Here is a 13,323-nt window from a genome sequence, read left to right as displayed (position 1 = left end):
GACGACTAAGCTATAATCTGATTAAGATTACTCCAACGGAAAAATTTCATACTGATGTAATGTCGTGTTGCGCAATGATAATGAAATTTTTAAGCAGAAATATGCCCTTCAAGTTTGCATAACAGCAAGAAAAGTTACTTAACGTGCGAGAAAAAGAACTTCAAAGACGACCGGGTGCTAGTGAACAAAACCTCCCCCAAAGCTGCTGGGCATCAGGCAAAAGCCAAAAAATAACGCGGCCCTACATTCTCATTAGCGTCTCATATGTATAACACTTCATCAACTCTTACAACAAATTGATAGAGATGACGCACAACTCATACGGTAAACAAAACACGTAGTGGACGAACGCGAAAACCAGTGTCAGAACGTCGAAGCACTCTTGCAGTGTTTATTCGCTATCAAAAAAAAATGGAACTGGCAGAGTCGGAGCATCACAAGTCGATCTGTTAACACTATTGGTAGGTGGATCAATGCATTCCTTAGTGGAGATGTAGCCGGCGTTCAGTAAAGCTATGTCCCGTCTCTGTCCCATTACCGCACTCATGCGCAACTTACTCTCGCTCCCTCAACATGTCCCTGATCGCCAGTTTGGCGTTGGGAGAGATGCAATTGGACGCCCGCGAAACATCAGTCTTCAGAGTCTCATGCCCACCCAATCTGTGCAGTCCGTCATGCGTTAGGTGCTACTTCACAAACCAACATAAGAGAGCCGTAAAGGGCTGCGTATCTATATACATTATATATACAATATACACTAAGTGAGAAAGATCATTCTTATCTGCTTGCTTATGAAAAAATTTACGGGCTACAATGGGCACGTCGCTCTTATGAACAGCTTAAAGGAACGCTAAAGTGGCAACTGGAAATAATTTTCCAACGAGTTCGCAAATAGCCTTTCGCCGTACTGCTGAATTACGGCGCCTGTGGCATTTTTCGTGAGGGGTCTGGAGGAACGGAGATCAAATGTGAAATGACGTCAGAGAACGACGACCCGCGTGAATAGACTACGGGTAGAAAAAGAACTTTGAGGGTTAATTCCGCAATGCATTTACTAAAACCAGGATCAGATTTGTCCATGACAGCTGGTTGTCAAAGAGAAGAAGAATAGACGTTGAAACTTATTTGCATGTTGAGCGTAGTTTCTTACGGTATCAGACCCCTTTGCATGACGATTTCACCACGCCGTACACCGAACGCACCCTAGAGAGGTCCCTCCATCGACTTCATCGCTACATATGTTATATAAGATCATTCCGATATCGATAAAACATTTTCTCATACTGGAATCTTTAGAGATCTATTATTATCAGTAGCTCGTACAAGGAGGAGTATTGTATGATGTGCGATGGGATCGAAGCCACTCACCTCTCCAATATTTGTGAAATTAACAAAAACAAACCACTTTTACGATTAATATAAATAAGAGTCGAAGATTTTTAGGGTTTACGGGTTGAATTCAACCTTACGCTATATATGATTACGATGTTCAGCATAGTTTAGGTTGTGCTAATAATGGCAAACATGGTGTCGAAGTCAGGTCGGGAACCCGCCTATACGACTGGCTGGTTTGGTATTGGTCACAAACGTATACATACCTACACTCTAAGATGCGGAAGTGGCCGCCCATCGCAGCAAATACGACGGTGAAGTGTTTTACGGTTGGCTAACCGGTATTCGGTTAGCCTTTTTATAATTCTCCATCCGCCATCGACATCGTGTAAATTTGCAAGGAACAGCAAACCTCTTCAGCTATGGATCTTTCTCCAATGGATTCTTTAATGGAGTTTGTTCGTAATTGACGGCTCTGTACTCAGCCTTCTCTAGCTAGACAAGGCCGCCGCATATAACAGAAAACCAGTTTGCTTTAAGGCACGCAATACGGCCTTCCTAAGCCATTGTCGCTTTTCTGCCGTAACACAACAATCGTGGACTCAACATATACAATACTGCACATATGTAAATATATCTGCATATATGAAAATGCGACACGGACAGAGCAACTCTTACAAAAGAAAGTTTTCCACGAATGGCCTATACATAATTGCGCACCGACACACAAACATGCGTCGCGTTCGTGTCGGACGAAGGCGATTGTCTTCTTTGAAGTTCTCTTTTTGAAGACTTGATTCATTGGACAAATGCGAATTTATTCTAACAAAAGTACCACGAAAATCCTTTGAAGTCGACTTCGAAGCTTTCGCTCTAGACAAACGGTGTTCAACATTATGTGTTATGTGTACAACATAAAATTCAAATGAGCGGAAGTTGCTGCAGAAATGTGTGACTAGTGTGTCACAATCGATGTACATAAGCTAATGAATTTCTCATGAGATGCACAGTTCAGCAAATAATTGTTATGAAATATATAAGCACGCCAGTGTGACTATTGTATAATGCTCTACACAACATTGAGCAAGTCCGACAATACGTATAAGCGAGTAATTTAACATCAAGCCTATATATACTTATATAAACCATACATGTTTCTCCTCTTTGATCTAAATATTCCCATATGATTTCATCATAGCAGAGCGCCGTGCGGCTTGAAGTGACAGTAATCACGATTGGAAACGATTCTAGAAAATCGGGGGCTGTGTAAAAAAAAAGTGATACTTTTCCACATTGTTGTCATACAGTTCCCCCTCCCCTCCGCTCCCCTCCCCTCCCCTCTTACACTGATTCACAATGTGTTTCTATGTAACATACTTTCGATATTGAAAAGCTTCTCAATAGAAGCTTTTGCAACAAACATGGCCTTCCCTTTCTACTACTGTTAAATTCGTAGTGTGCTTAATAGCTGTAGACTGAGCACGCTGGCGGGTCACATTGTGTTTTGCCATCTGGTAAATGTGTGCATACGAAGGGTAGATTACTACTGCATTAATGCTAATCCCGCGACGCAGAGCATTATGGAGTGATGGCAGCAGTTGTCAAGACGGCGTAAGCTCGCGGTTTCTGGCTGAGGATTAATAGCCGTCATGGCTGAGTGCTGCCTTTTTTGCACGCTGAAAGATCTCTCTCTCTCTCTCTCTCCTTTGTTTTCGGTCGTTCGCATCAATTCTGCGACACCGTTACGCGTAAAACACGACCAATGCGAGCAACTGCTTGAGCTGACGTCTTTCCGTACGTGTGTCTATATGTTCGTGCCTGGTTGTATGTGGCTACAAGACGAATAAGTGTTCGATATGATTATGTGGCACAGCCACAGAAGGCTGTTAGACACATCTACAGCTCACTCGCTCGTACAAATGTTTGACAGTTCCGCATTTCTGTTTACTAGTGCTGCCCGCTTTTCCTTGTTGCATATTCCTACGTGCTCGTGCCTAATCTTCCGGTTAGAGTACGACAACGTCCTGCGGCCTAAAGCTAAGCTTCGTGTGTCATCGTCAGCCAGGCCTGCCGGGGCCATGGCCAGGTTGCAGGCAGCCTCGTTGGCGGAGCTATGTATAACACCTGATTTGCTTAATAGCTCTAGTAGCGACGTGGTACCGTCGTGCAACCCTTGTCCGCATGTAACAACGACACAAGTGGACGGCAATGCGCCGTCGGGAATTCAGCTACGCGACGATACGGTAGAACTGAGGTCGGGGTATAAGCGTATCAGCGACTACGACAATCCTACGCATGTCGTGCGGTGTGTTGAAGCGGCGGCGGTCCCTCGCTTGTTCCTTTTGTCGGTCGAAATCTTTACTTGCCCTAATATAGCGCCCGTTGTGCTAGTTGTCACGGTGAAAAATTGTGACTTCCGTTGTTGCTGTAGCTATCGCTTTAATTGTTGCCATATCGCGACTCGAGAACGACTTCTGCTCCCTCGGTCTTGTAAGCTTCGGCGACACAGGTGCCACTTACGATCTGCCGGTATCCGAAATCTCTCCTACCATTGCTGCATATTAAAGAAAGAAGGCGAGTCGGTGACAGGTTCGGCACGTGGCAAATAGGAATTGCAGCATATGTGTAAGCAGGTTCAACCCTCTTCTTCTTCCTGTTGATTTTCGACAAGTCGAGTCCGGCAGGACCTTCTATGCTACCCCTTGCAAATGTCGTCTGCGCGATGCTGCACTTCCGTACCTGCGAGTACAGTTTCCTAGCAATATAGGCCGGCGGATATGAGCCACAACATGTCTGCTTTTAGGTCATATTATATGCAAAATGCACTTTTGACCTGCCATATCGCAGACGTTGCATCTGGCTAAGTTGACCAATTGCAAAAGGCAAAACGTTCTTTGTCCTAAGAGCGGCCCCGTTCTTGCCCTACAGTTAGCCGTAGACGTATGGGGCGTAGCACTGACTGACTTCGTTCTAACGCCAAATAACGTGCCGGTACGAAAAAAGGCTGTTTTTTTCACCGCCTTATTTGCATCTGATTTCGACTATTACCTGCGTTTTGACAATTGACCATTCACGCTTTCAATTGTATAGCTAACGTAACTTGTAGCATCATATTGTTGATTATTTACAGCTATTACGAGCGTTAAGCTTTACGTAAAAAGTTGCTCGCATAGAAAACGTATACGGTTTTAATGTTGTTTTCCAGCTCACTTATTGCCGCTTCTCTTTCTTGTGCTACTTTAACATACTCGAATGGAATAGCAAACGAGCAAAAGCCTGAGCTCTGAGGTGCCTGGCGTATTAGTTCGCTGTATTTTTTATTTAGTTTTCGATCGAGCATTAGAGAAGCGATCTAGAAGTTATGCCCATCCAGTCTCTCGTATACCTTGGAACTTCCTAGTCAATTAAAAACCATTTTTCAGTTTTCGATAGCAGCGATAGCAACATCATCCTAACTTAACAATCCATATCTTCTCATAGTCGGAAAAACACTCGTTTACACAGCTTGCTTAGATTGCTCATTTAAGTTCGTTTACTGACATGATTCGATAACTCTATACATAAATCGTTAGTAGTTTTGAAACGTTCTCTACGGACGCATGCTCTTCTGCCTATAAGCATCCAATCGTTGACGTTCTTGCACTACTTCCGCCTGGACAGAAGAATGAAAAGGTTTAATCTATCGCAAGGTAGAATGGCGCTGAAAACCAACTTACGAGCACCCTACATCCGCCTAGCAAAACTCAAAACGAAAGCGAGAACAGGCAACTCGTTGCAGCTGGTCACCCCTGTTACAGTAACCTCGACCTTAGTTCGTCCTCGACCTCTTAGTTTGTCCTTGCCTCCGCTGCGCGTTTCAGTCTCCGTCCGTTTTATCCATGTCTTTTCCTGTTTTTGCTCTAAGAGGTGCGCCGTCAAACGTACACTCATAAATAGCAGACCTTGATGACAAAGACAATAGGACACCGCCCCATCGCAGCGAGCCTTTCTAGCTGGGATAGCCTTGTCGTACTCTTAGCTTCAGGTTCCCGAGTGCTTTGCCTGTTCAAGCTGCATCATCATGGGAGGCAGCCTGAGCTTTTCCGCTTCGACGCACTCGTTACGGACACGCAGGCTCGAGACGCCTGCATCGCGCATCCCAGGGTCACCCGCCCACTCGGAAATCATCTGTAGGACAATTCTGCCAGGACCTCGCTAGTGCGACATGCACCACGCGTACTTGTACTCCTCTTTCCGAAAATAGCAGTCAGCGAACCAGCCTAGCCCATAGGCTTTTACTCAACGGTCTCCCGAAACTAACAGCCATCCCAGCAACGCACGGTAAACATCTGGCGAAGGATTCACACATACTATGTTCGTGTGCAGAGGGAATAACCCATACGTACACATATGCAACGCTACATGTTAACTCCTATCACCGCGTATCTCATGCGTAAAGCTACACTAGCAATTCCTTTAGCAGAGTCATACAAAACTACCGATTTAGTGGGTAGTCTAAGAAGTGTGAATTGCACGCAACGAAGTGACGGATAAGAGAAGTAACCGAAGTCCAAGAGATAAAGGCAGCTGCAGGAAGTAGCGAGTGCCCGTAATTTTCCGCTTGTTTTGGCTGTTCGTGCGCGCCAACCCATAACAAACACCCACAGCGGCAAATGACAGCCGAGGCGCTGAAGCAATAGCAAATACGGTACAGCATCCAACAGTACTCTGGTATGATATGCCCAAAACCTGTGAATCTGTGTGTGCGGAATTTAGATTCAACAAAATTGAGAGAGCGATACCGCGACGACTACCAAAGCACAGATGCAATCTGTCCCATTGCCATGCAGCATACTACTACCATATTGAATAAAGACTTGCTTTTATATATTTTATTTATTGATCAGTTGGTAGTCAATTGGCTTAGCTTGTGCCACGGGTACAGTGAAATGGCCTAGTGTTTTATGCATCAAAGGCCGTTTATGTGCTTGTTTAAAGTTCGTCATAGACTATTTACCTATTGCTAAATTTACATTAGACCTAACTAGTCGTCATTATGAATCTCCACGTGTATTGTAAGATGTCAGAAAGTACCGCGTGGGCCACGGAGCTCGAGAAGGAAAGCTCTATGCTCGTAACATCTAGCAAGTTGGAATAAGTTGCCCCTATCTGTACGAACTGGATAGAGGTACATCACGGAACTTTTTTAGCGCGTTGTGGCAGCACGTTAGCAATCATAGGAATAAAGTTGAAATCTTTTTACCTGAAGTAACCGGCTTCGGCGTATCCAAACCCCAGAACTGGAAGCCTACGACCCATCCTGGGCCAAACAAAAAGTAGTAATAATCATGCGCTGCTAACTATGTAAAACCCTGAGTAATGGCAAAACTTCAAAATCGTTCATAATCGTTTCACGTTTCCGTATCAAGGGAAATAATCATCACCGGGCAAATGTATTATTTCGAATTAAGAAATTTCCTTTAAGATCTTAGACTAATAAATCTTCTACAGCGGTTGCATGGTAGATATAGACGCTATAATGAAGAAGGGGTGGAACCAAATGAACGCAACTTGAATTGAACGAAGTGTCTGCATAACACACACAAATTATTCGCTAGCAAATAAATGGCACATTTATTACACTTATGGATGCCCTTCACTCGCAGTTCTTCTGCATAGGCAATGATTTGGCAGCTTACAACAGCAGCTGGCAACCGACAGCTATTCTATAGGCTGTCGCTCGGAACATTCAGCCTGAATAGGCTGAAAATTAGGTTATGCTTGAGACCGCAACGCTGCTGGCTTCGTGTTATCTTGGCATGCAGAAGCTAACAGATGCTTAAAGGACACCGTCATGGCGTACGGTCAGTGTGGCCAGCCGCTAAGGTTAAAAGTTTTGGTAACCTATATTATAACGCTACCCGACGCAATGCGTTTTGGGTTGCAGTGCAGACTTCGTTTGCGTTCGGCGTTCGGCATTCGAGATATCATCACACGCTGCCCAGTTAATGATGAAATTTCAGTTGCCTCTTACACCACTCGTGCGTGGAAAGACCTGATCGCGAGATGCATGAAGCTTCCCCTGGCGCATCGGCTTCGTGGACTGCTTTCACCCAGCGGCTAAGGGATGTTTGTTTCTAAATATTTTGTGGCGCTTAGTATTTAAGTAACCGTTAGGTAGGAGTTTGTTGTCAGACAACAAACATGTTTCTTGGATATTCATCTATATGTTGAAATTGAGAGAATAGCAGCGGATGCGTAGTAAACCCCTTGAATACGTGTTTTCTCGTTATGTCTTATCAAATATGTGATAAAATATTTAAAAATCTTATCTCGGCATATTTGTCAGCTCCTTATGAGCGGAACGGTCGTCAATTGTGGTACTATAATAAAAAAGAAAGAAACCGTTATCACGTGACTAGAAACGTTACTGTCGCCGACAAGACAAACTCTAACAAATGACACGTTATTTGATGAACGCCTAAAGTACAAATGCACAGCTGGATTTATATTGTATATTATTCCGACCAGTGTCCTATCACAGCGTAATAAAGGGCATCTCAATAGAGAAAAAGTCTTTTCAGCTTTGAAGCTTTAAAACTATAGACAAAGCAACTAATATGAGCCAGCTAATGTGTCAATGATATGGCAAACGGAGAGGTGGAGCGGATAAGAACGAAATCTGGCTGCTTATCCTGTACGCCAGAGTCGAACGCAAGGGCGTTGCGTTTCCAAAAAGCCTCCGCCCACACAGGCTAAATCAACAGCAGTATGGCGCCGCGTGTGGGGTGATAGATACACTCCAGGGCAATTCGAACTACAGTCCACACGGAACAGTCAAGCCCTCATTTTTATTTACTATATTTCCCTCATTTTTTTTTACTTCGACAGCAACACTGTAAAACGAGTGAGGACAACAATTCTCAGTTCGGGTTCCACAGACTGTTTACATCCATATGTTTCGATAGAATAAACCCATTTAGGAGAAGAGTGAGTGAGTTGAGGTCTTTGTCTGAAGCACCACTGCACGGCCTTGGTTACGCTAACGGTCAAAATGGTTATAGCAGTGACAGAGAGCTAATTACAGTGCGTGCGATGACGTAATCGGGCCTTTTCCAATTTATACTGTTCAGCATTCAGGAAGCGAACTTAAGAGAACTTTAAATGTAGTCTTGTCACTCACTGTCTTCGTGATAGATAGACAACACAGAAAACTCTCATAATCAACTAAACACTTCCTTATGATTTTGCAGCGCTGTCTTTTACTAGAATCTTCCAAGTTTAAATGGTACATTATTAGTTTGAAATAACGTTAAGTATTATATTTATGCAGTTATGACGTAATTACAGCGCAGCAGCGTGATTTAATCAGATCGATGTCAGAGCAACCTTTTGTTTTGTATACTTAAAAATTTAGGTAGACACGTGCCTCATCCACAACCGCTTCCTCTCGAATCATCTCCAACCATAATCATTTCCAGCCAGCTTGACTGTATATGCGATACTTCTACCTAAAGTTTTCAGGTGTCAAACTCGTCCGCTTGACAGATTTGCAGGGGGAACAGGGTGTTCGCGTGTAACTGCTAAGATAGAGAATCAGCGAAGCTGTGTTGAATGTCGGCTACTCCCAGCGCCTGCTAACTCTATGAGAACTGGAAATAGTGGCCTGAAATACAGCGGTGCAGCAGATTTCAGAGGCGAGATCTAACAGACGGGTCGCCAGGTTAAACAAAAAACGTTGCCACCGCCCCGGGACGGTAAGAGACAGACAGACTGTGAACAGTCTCTCATTGCTGCTACCGCTGGCCACGAATAGGCAGAACCAATGATTACTACTACTAGTACTATTATATTAGGATGTGGCAACAAAAACCGGTAGTCCTGGTCACGGAAGCAGCATTTTACCTCCAGGAAGCTTTTTTGAGGTTGGTGGCATACACCGCTGGAAGGAGATCGCAGCCGATCCTGCCACGATGATCATAAGTGTGCGCGCTTTCGACTCCGATCTGCGCCCACACCTCACCACTTTAGTGTAGTTAACTTTTTCGTTCTGTTCCACTATATCCTTTTATGTCATTTGCTGCCTCGCATTCATCGATCTTTCCTACCCTATCTCCATAGTGGCACCCCCAGAAATTTGCAGCCACACCTCAGTTTGCCTCTTTTTACTTGTTTCTTGCTCCATTTGCCGTGTTCACTGCCGCAATAAATTACTGGATAGAGCCCGTACATCGGGAGCTGCGTAAACAGTATCCTTTAGCAGCCCCAAGCGTCTAATCATCTAAGCTTGTGTTCCGTTGACACTTGTATCATTGTCGTCTTTCATATTCATTAGTCAGTCTCTTCCAAGCGGGTCTGGGTCAAGCAGCACCACAAGCGAGAACGGACCGAAGGTTAACAACCAGCGTTCCTAACGCAGGGTTCTGTATTCGTGTGTCGCTTCCGATGCAACTATCGTTGCTTCTCTTACAACTACTTTCATTTTACGCCTTTTCATACAGCCGCTGCTGGCGCGGTAGCTGCCGTCGGCGCCGTAGCTATGAGCGTCTTTCTATACAGACCTAGCCGCAGTTACGGGTATTGACAAAACCTTGCCTGCTAGCAGTCGACCTTCATCTTAACTTAAACGCAAAATACTGAAAAACTGAGCCCCAGCTGCAGAGAATCCACTGAGCTAGGCAATCCACGGAAACGAATTGCAGAATATCTTTGCGTGATGGAGAAAACCATGTGGAAAAGACAAGGAGGATAGGCAAAGAAGCATAGAACTTTGTTGCTTGGCGAACGCCAGTGAGAGAAAATGAGGGATAAAAGAAGAGAGCAGGTTAGGAGAGTGCCTCACCATTGGATCAAAGGGTTGAAGCAAGCCACACGACCTATCCTCAGCAGTAAACGAGATTAACGCCTTTCGGCTCTTGGGTTGTCCGTGGTTGGCTACCTGGCTGGCTATCGCTGGAGAGCATCCGACTTTCGAAGCGTCCGAGTGTGCAGACCTGCAGAGCGACAGGGTGCCAGAACGAACCTTCCGACCTGGCGATAATACCTGGTAACTCTTGTGGACGATCCGACTAACCTCCGTAGAAAGCCAGGGACGCCATTCCATGGAGGTGATGGCGTTGCTGCCGTTGCCAGTGCACTCAGATGTCTAGGAAGTTAAGTATAAGAAAGAAGGGGAGCCCGAAACGAAAAACGTAGGTTTAACGCAAACCTCAGAAATCCTGGAAACCAACGCGGGATAGGGCAATTTAAACAGCGGGAAGACCATGGCGCCAATTGGTGGCAAGATCACTGGACTCACATGTTGCCATACACAATAGACATCGTGCGCAGTAATTAGATTCGAATTCAAGCACATGTAGCTGTATCCAAGACTTACACAATGTGAACATATATGTAGACATCGTATGTCAGCCCGAGCACTTATAAGGGACTGGTTAAGCAACTGTTTCTTTTTTTGCCATTTGCGTTTTTGATAGTATCTATCCAGAGTTGTTACTGACCAACACTTTTCTCCGAAGGATCTCCGCTTACATTTCTGCACATGTGAGATACGCGCATAGTCGTGGAATGAGTGGACTTAAAGGTGCGCCCACCTTTTCGGGCTTCTCCAGCTTTTGATGCGAACCTGCCCTTGCATCCGATCTCCAGTTGACCTTGACGTCAAAGCTAAACAAGCAACGACGACTTCTGTCAACCTTGGGTTTGAGGCTTTATTAATAGGCTTCCCAGCCGAAGGCAGCCTCTACACGACTCAAATATTATCCCTGTGGTGCTGCCACAAATGTCAAGAGCTGACGGGACTGATCCTACGAGCGTTAAAAGAGTACGCTAGTCACGTGTCGACGTAAAACATCAGTCTTGCACCAACGATGAGCAGAGAATCAAAGCTAAAACCTCATCTAGCGAAAATTGACGACGGCTACACCCCATCTTGTTCGGTGTTCATAATAATACAACGCGGGCAGCCAGGTATTTTGCCTACACCCTCCTTGAATTTTGCACTCAATCCAATTTTGTATGTACGATAACGATTTGACTATTATAGCATCTGGTTCATTCATTAATCAAACGCTTTGATCGAAAAGGTTCCAAGCAGTTACGGATTAACAATGGACGAAGATTAGAAAAACACGAATTGAATTGTTTATACTAGAAAAGATCTAGGGTAGTACTGACTGTATTGGTCATCCAGAGAAAAAAAATTTCGAAGTAATGCCAGAAAGCGCACGTGCAATCAGCGATCCGAAGGCGTGAGGGATCGTGACGTTGGCTATGTTTGTAAACATTAGTCATCCTAATCCTACATAGCTCTCCTATGTACGCTGTTAATGTTTTTTTGTCCGATCTGCAGAACTACAAACACTCTTGCTCCCCACAGTAAAAAATTACCTACATACCTATAATCTGTATATAAAAATGCAGCACTCAAAACACTATAAATTAGAGTTGCAGATATGTCGTTAGCGAGGTCAGACGCAAATCAACGTGCGACCGGTGCCAGTCCGTGGGAATTAAATCAACTGTAAAAACCTCAAATACTATCTAGGCATAGCTATCATTATGATTGCTATTGACTTAACATTGGTGGAAGTGGTTCGCGTCCGATGGCGACTCATTTGCCGCTTCTTACTCGACGTCGGTGGTTACGTGCGTATTTTCCGGTTTACTCATTCATGCGCTATGTATCATCGTTCGCTATGCCTTATGCCCATCAGCTAATTGACTAGTCAGCTCTCGTGCTCAGTATGATGACTGTCCGATAATAGATGACTTATCACGGTCCGCGATAAACTAGCATGAAGATACGTATCTTCTATTCGACTCTAGGTTGTGTAAGAAGGTCTGTATATCTTATAATACATAGTGGATTTTATTCTATATACACAGTTGCTCACAGACAAATATACTGACCATGCAGAGCGTTTCGATGTCTTTTGCAGTTGGAGCTTCCTGAAGCGGAAATTACAATAAGAACCTGCATGGAAAATGAGCGTACGGATAACTCTGAACTCTGAGCACAGGGATCGCACCACTATAGTTACCGGAGTCAGCACATTTTACATGGTACCGTCACACTATGACTGATACGCGTGCACATCATTATGCCCCGCAATAGAGCGCGGTCGCACTGAAACACATAAAAAACATCCACACACAGTCTCTTGCACGTCGAACTTGACTTTCGCATGGTACTCATTCATTCATTCGTAGAAGCCAGTAGTAATAACTGTGAAATACGCAAAACGACCCAACGTGAAAAGCAAATCACGCCACGAACGGACCTTAACCTCTTACCGAGCTTCCCCTTTCCTTGGTTCTCTGTTTTTCAGTGTAACTCTCCGTAAAGCAGTAACGAAGGAATAACTAGATCTCTCACACTTCAGGAGCCGTCCTCCTTCCTCGTTTTAACTCAGTCTCATCTAATACTTCTGCCAAAGTGATATCAGATATGCAGAACGAAGGAGAAGGCTACTGATCTGACTTGTCAGGCTAAGACGCTCGGAACGTGAGATCTTCTCGTTGAAGTTTTAAACAGATCAGAGACAAGCACACATAGTTAAATAGGTCGACTTGAGACGGTAAGTCATCCAACCCCTTCAGATGCTATATCATTAGTTCCAGCAACAACAGTGATGGCGGTGTTATGCGCCGTGTGATGCGATGCCTAACGGCCGTTACGGACGTTAAATTCAGAGCACTTTCGTGGTATTATTATTATACAATAGCTATATAGCTTATGTCTGGAGACAAACTAACGCAAACGGAAGGATCTATTAGGATACGATGACGTGAGCATTGAATGACGCTCCACAGGAGTCCGATGAACGAATTCGCAAAATGCCTATCATATGTTTACTTTGTTATATCTACCCCTTAAGAATGTCACCGTAGCGCTCGCTATGACTTGGGATTATGACGAAGTTAGTAGGAAATCACGTTTGGTCTTTGTACACGTATTGCAGCATGCAAGTTGATTAGCTCACAAACTTCCATATTATAAACATATTATAT

The 13,323-nt window shown here is 44.4% G+C and overlaps 1 protein-coding gene across 19 annotated transcripts in view; it reads right to left on the bottom strand.

Moving 5' to 3' along the window:
* The window catches only part of cyst (rho guanine nucleotide exchange factor 18 cysts), a 223,300-nt gene that overhangs the window by 85,609 nt on the left and 124,368 nt on the right, over positions 1–13,323 (bottom strand). Inside the window, exon 1 of one of the 19 annotated variants that reach the window (XM_086974240.1) lies at positions 12,223–12,554. The exons of the other annotated variants lie outside the window; for them this stretch is intronic. Coding sequence (XP_086830366.1) covers positions 12,223–12,225 — 3 coding nt within the window. The 5' untranslated portion in view covers positions 12,226–12,554. Of the gene's footprint in view, positions 1–12,222; positions 12,555–13,323 lie in introns of those variants that run through there. 19 annotated transcript variants of the gene reach the window in all.

Source organism: Varroa destructor, unplaced genomic scaffold (genome assembly GCF_002443255.2).
Source record: "Varroa destructor unplaced genomic scaffold, Vdes_3.0 BEIS01000007.1, whole genome shotgun sequence".
NCBI classification, from domain to species: domain Eukaryota; kingdom Metazoa; phylum Arthropoda; class Arachnida; order Mesostigmata; family Varroidae; genus Varroa; species Varroa destructor.
Note: the sequence above shows the minus strand (reverse complement) of the source record. Positions and strands in the feature narration are given on the sequence as shown.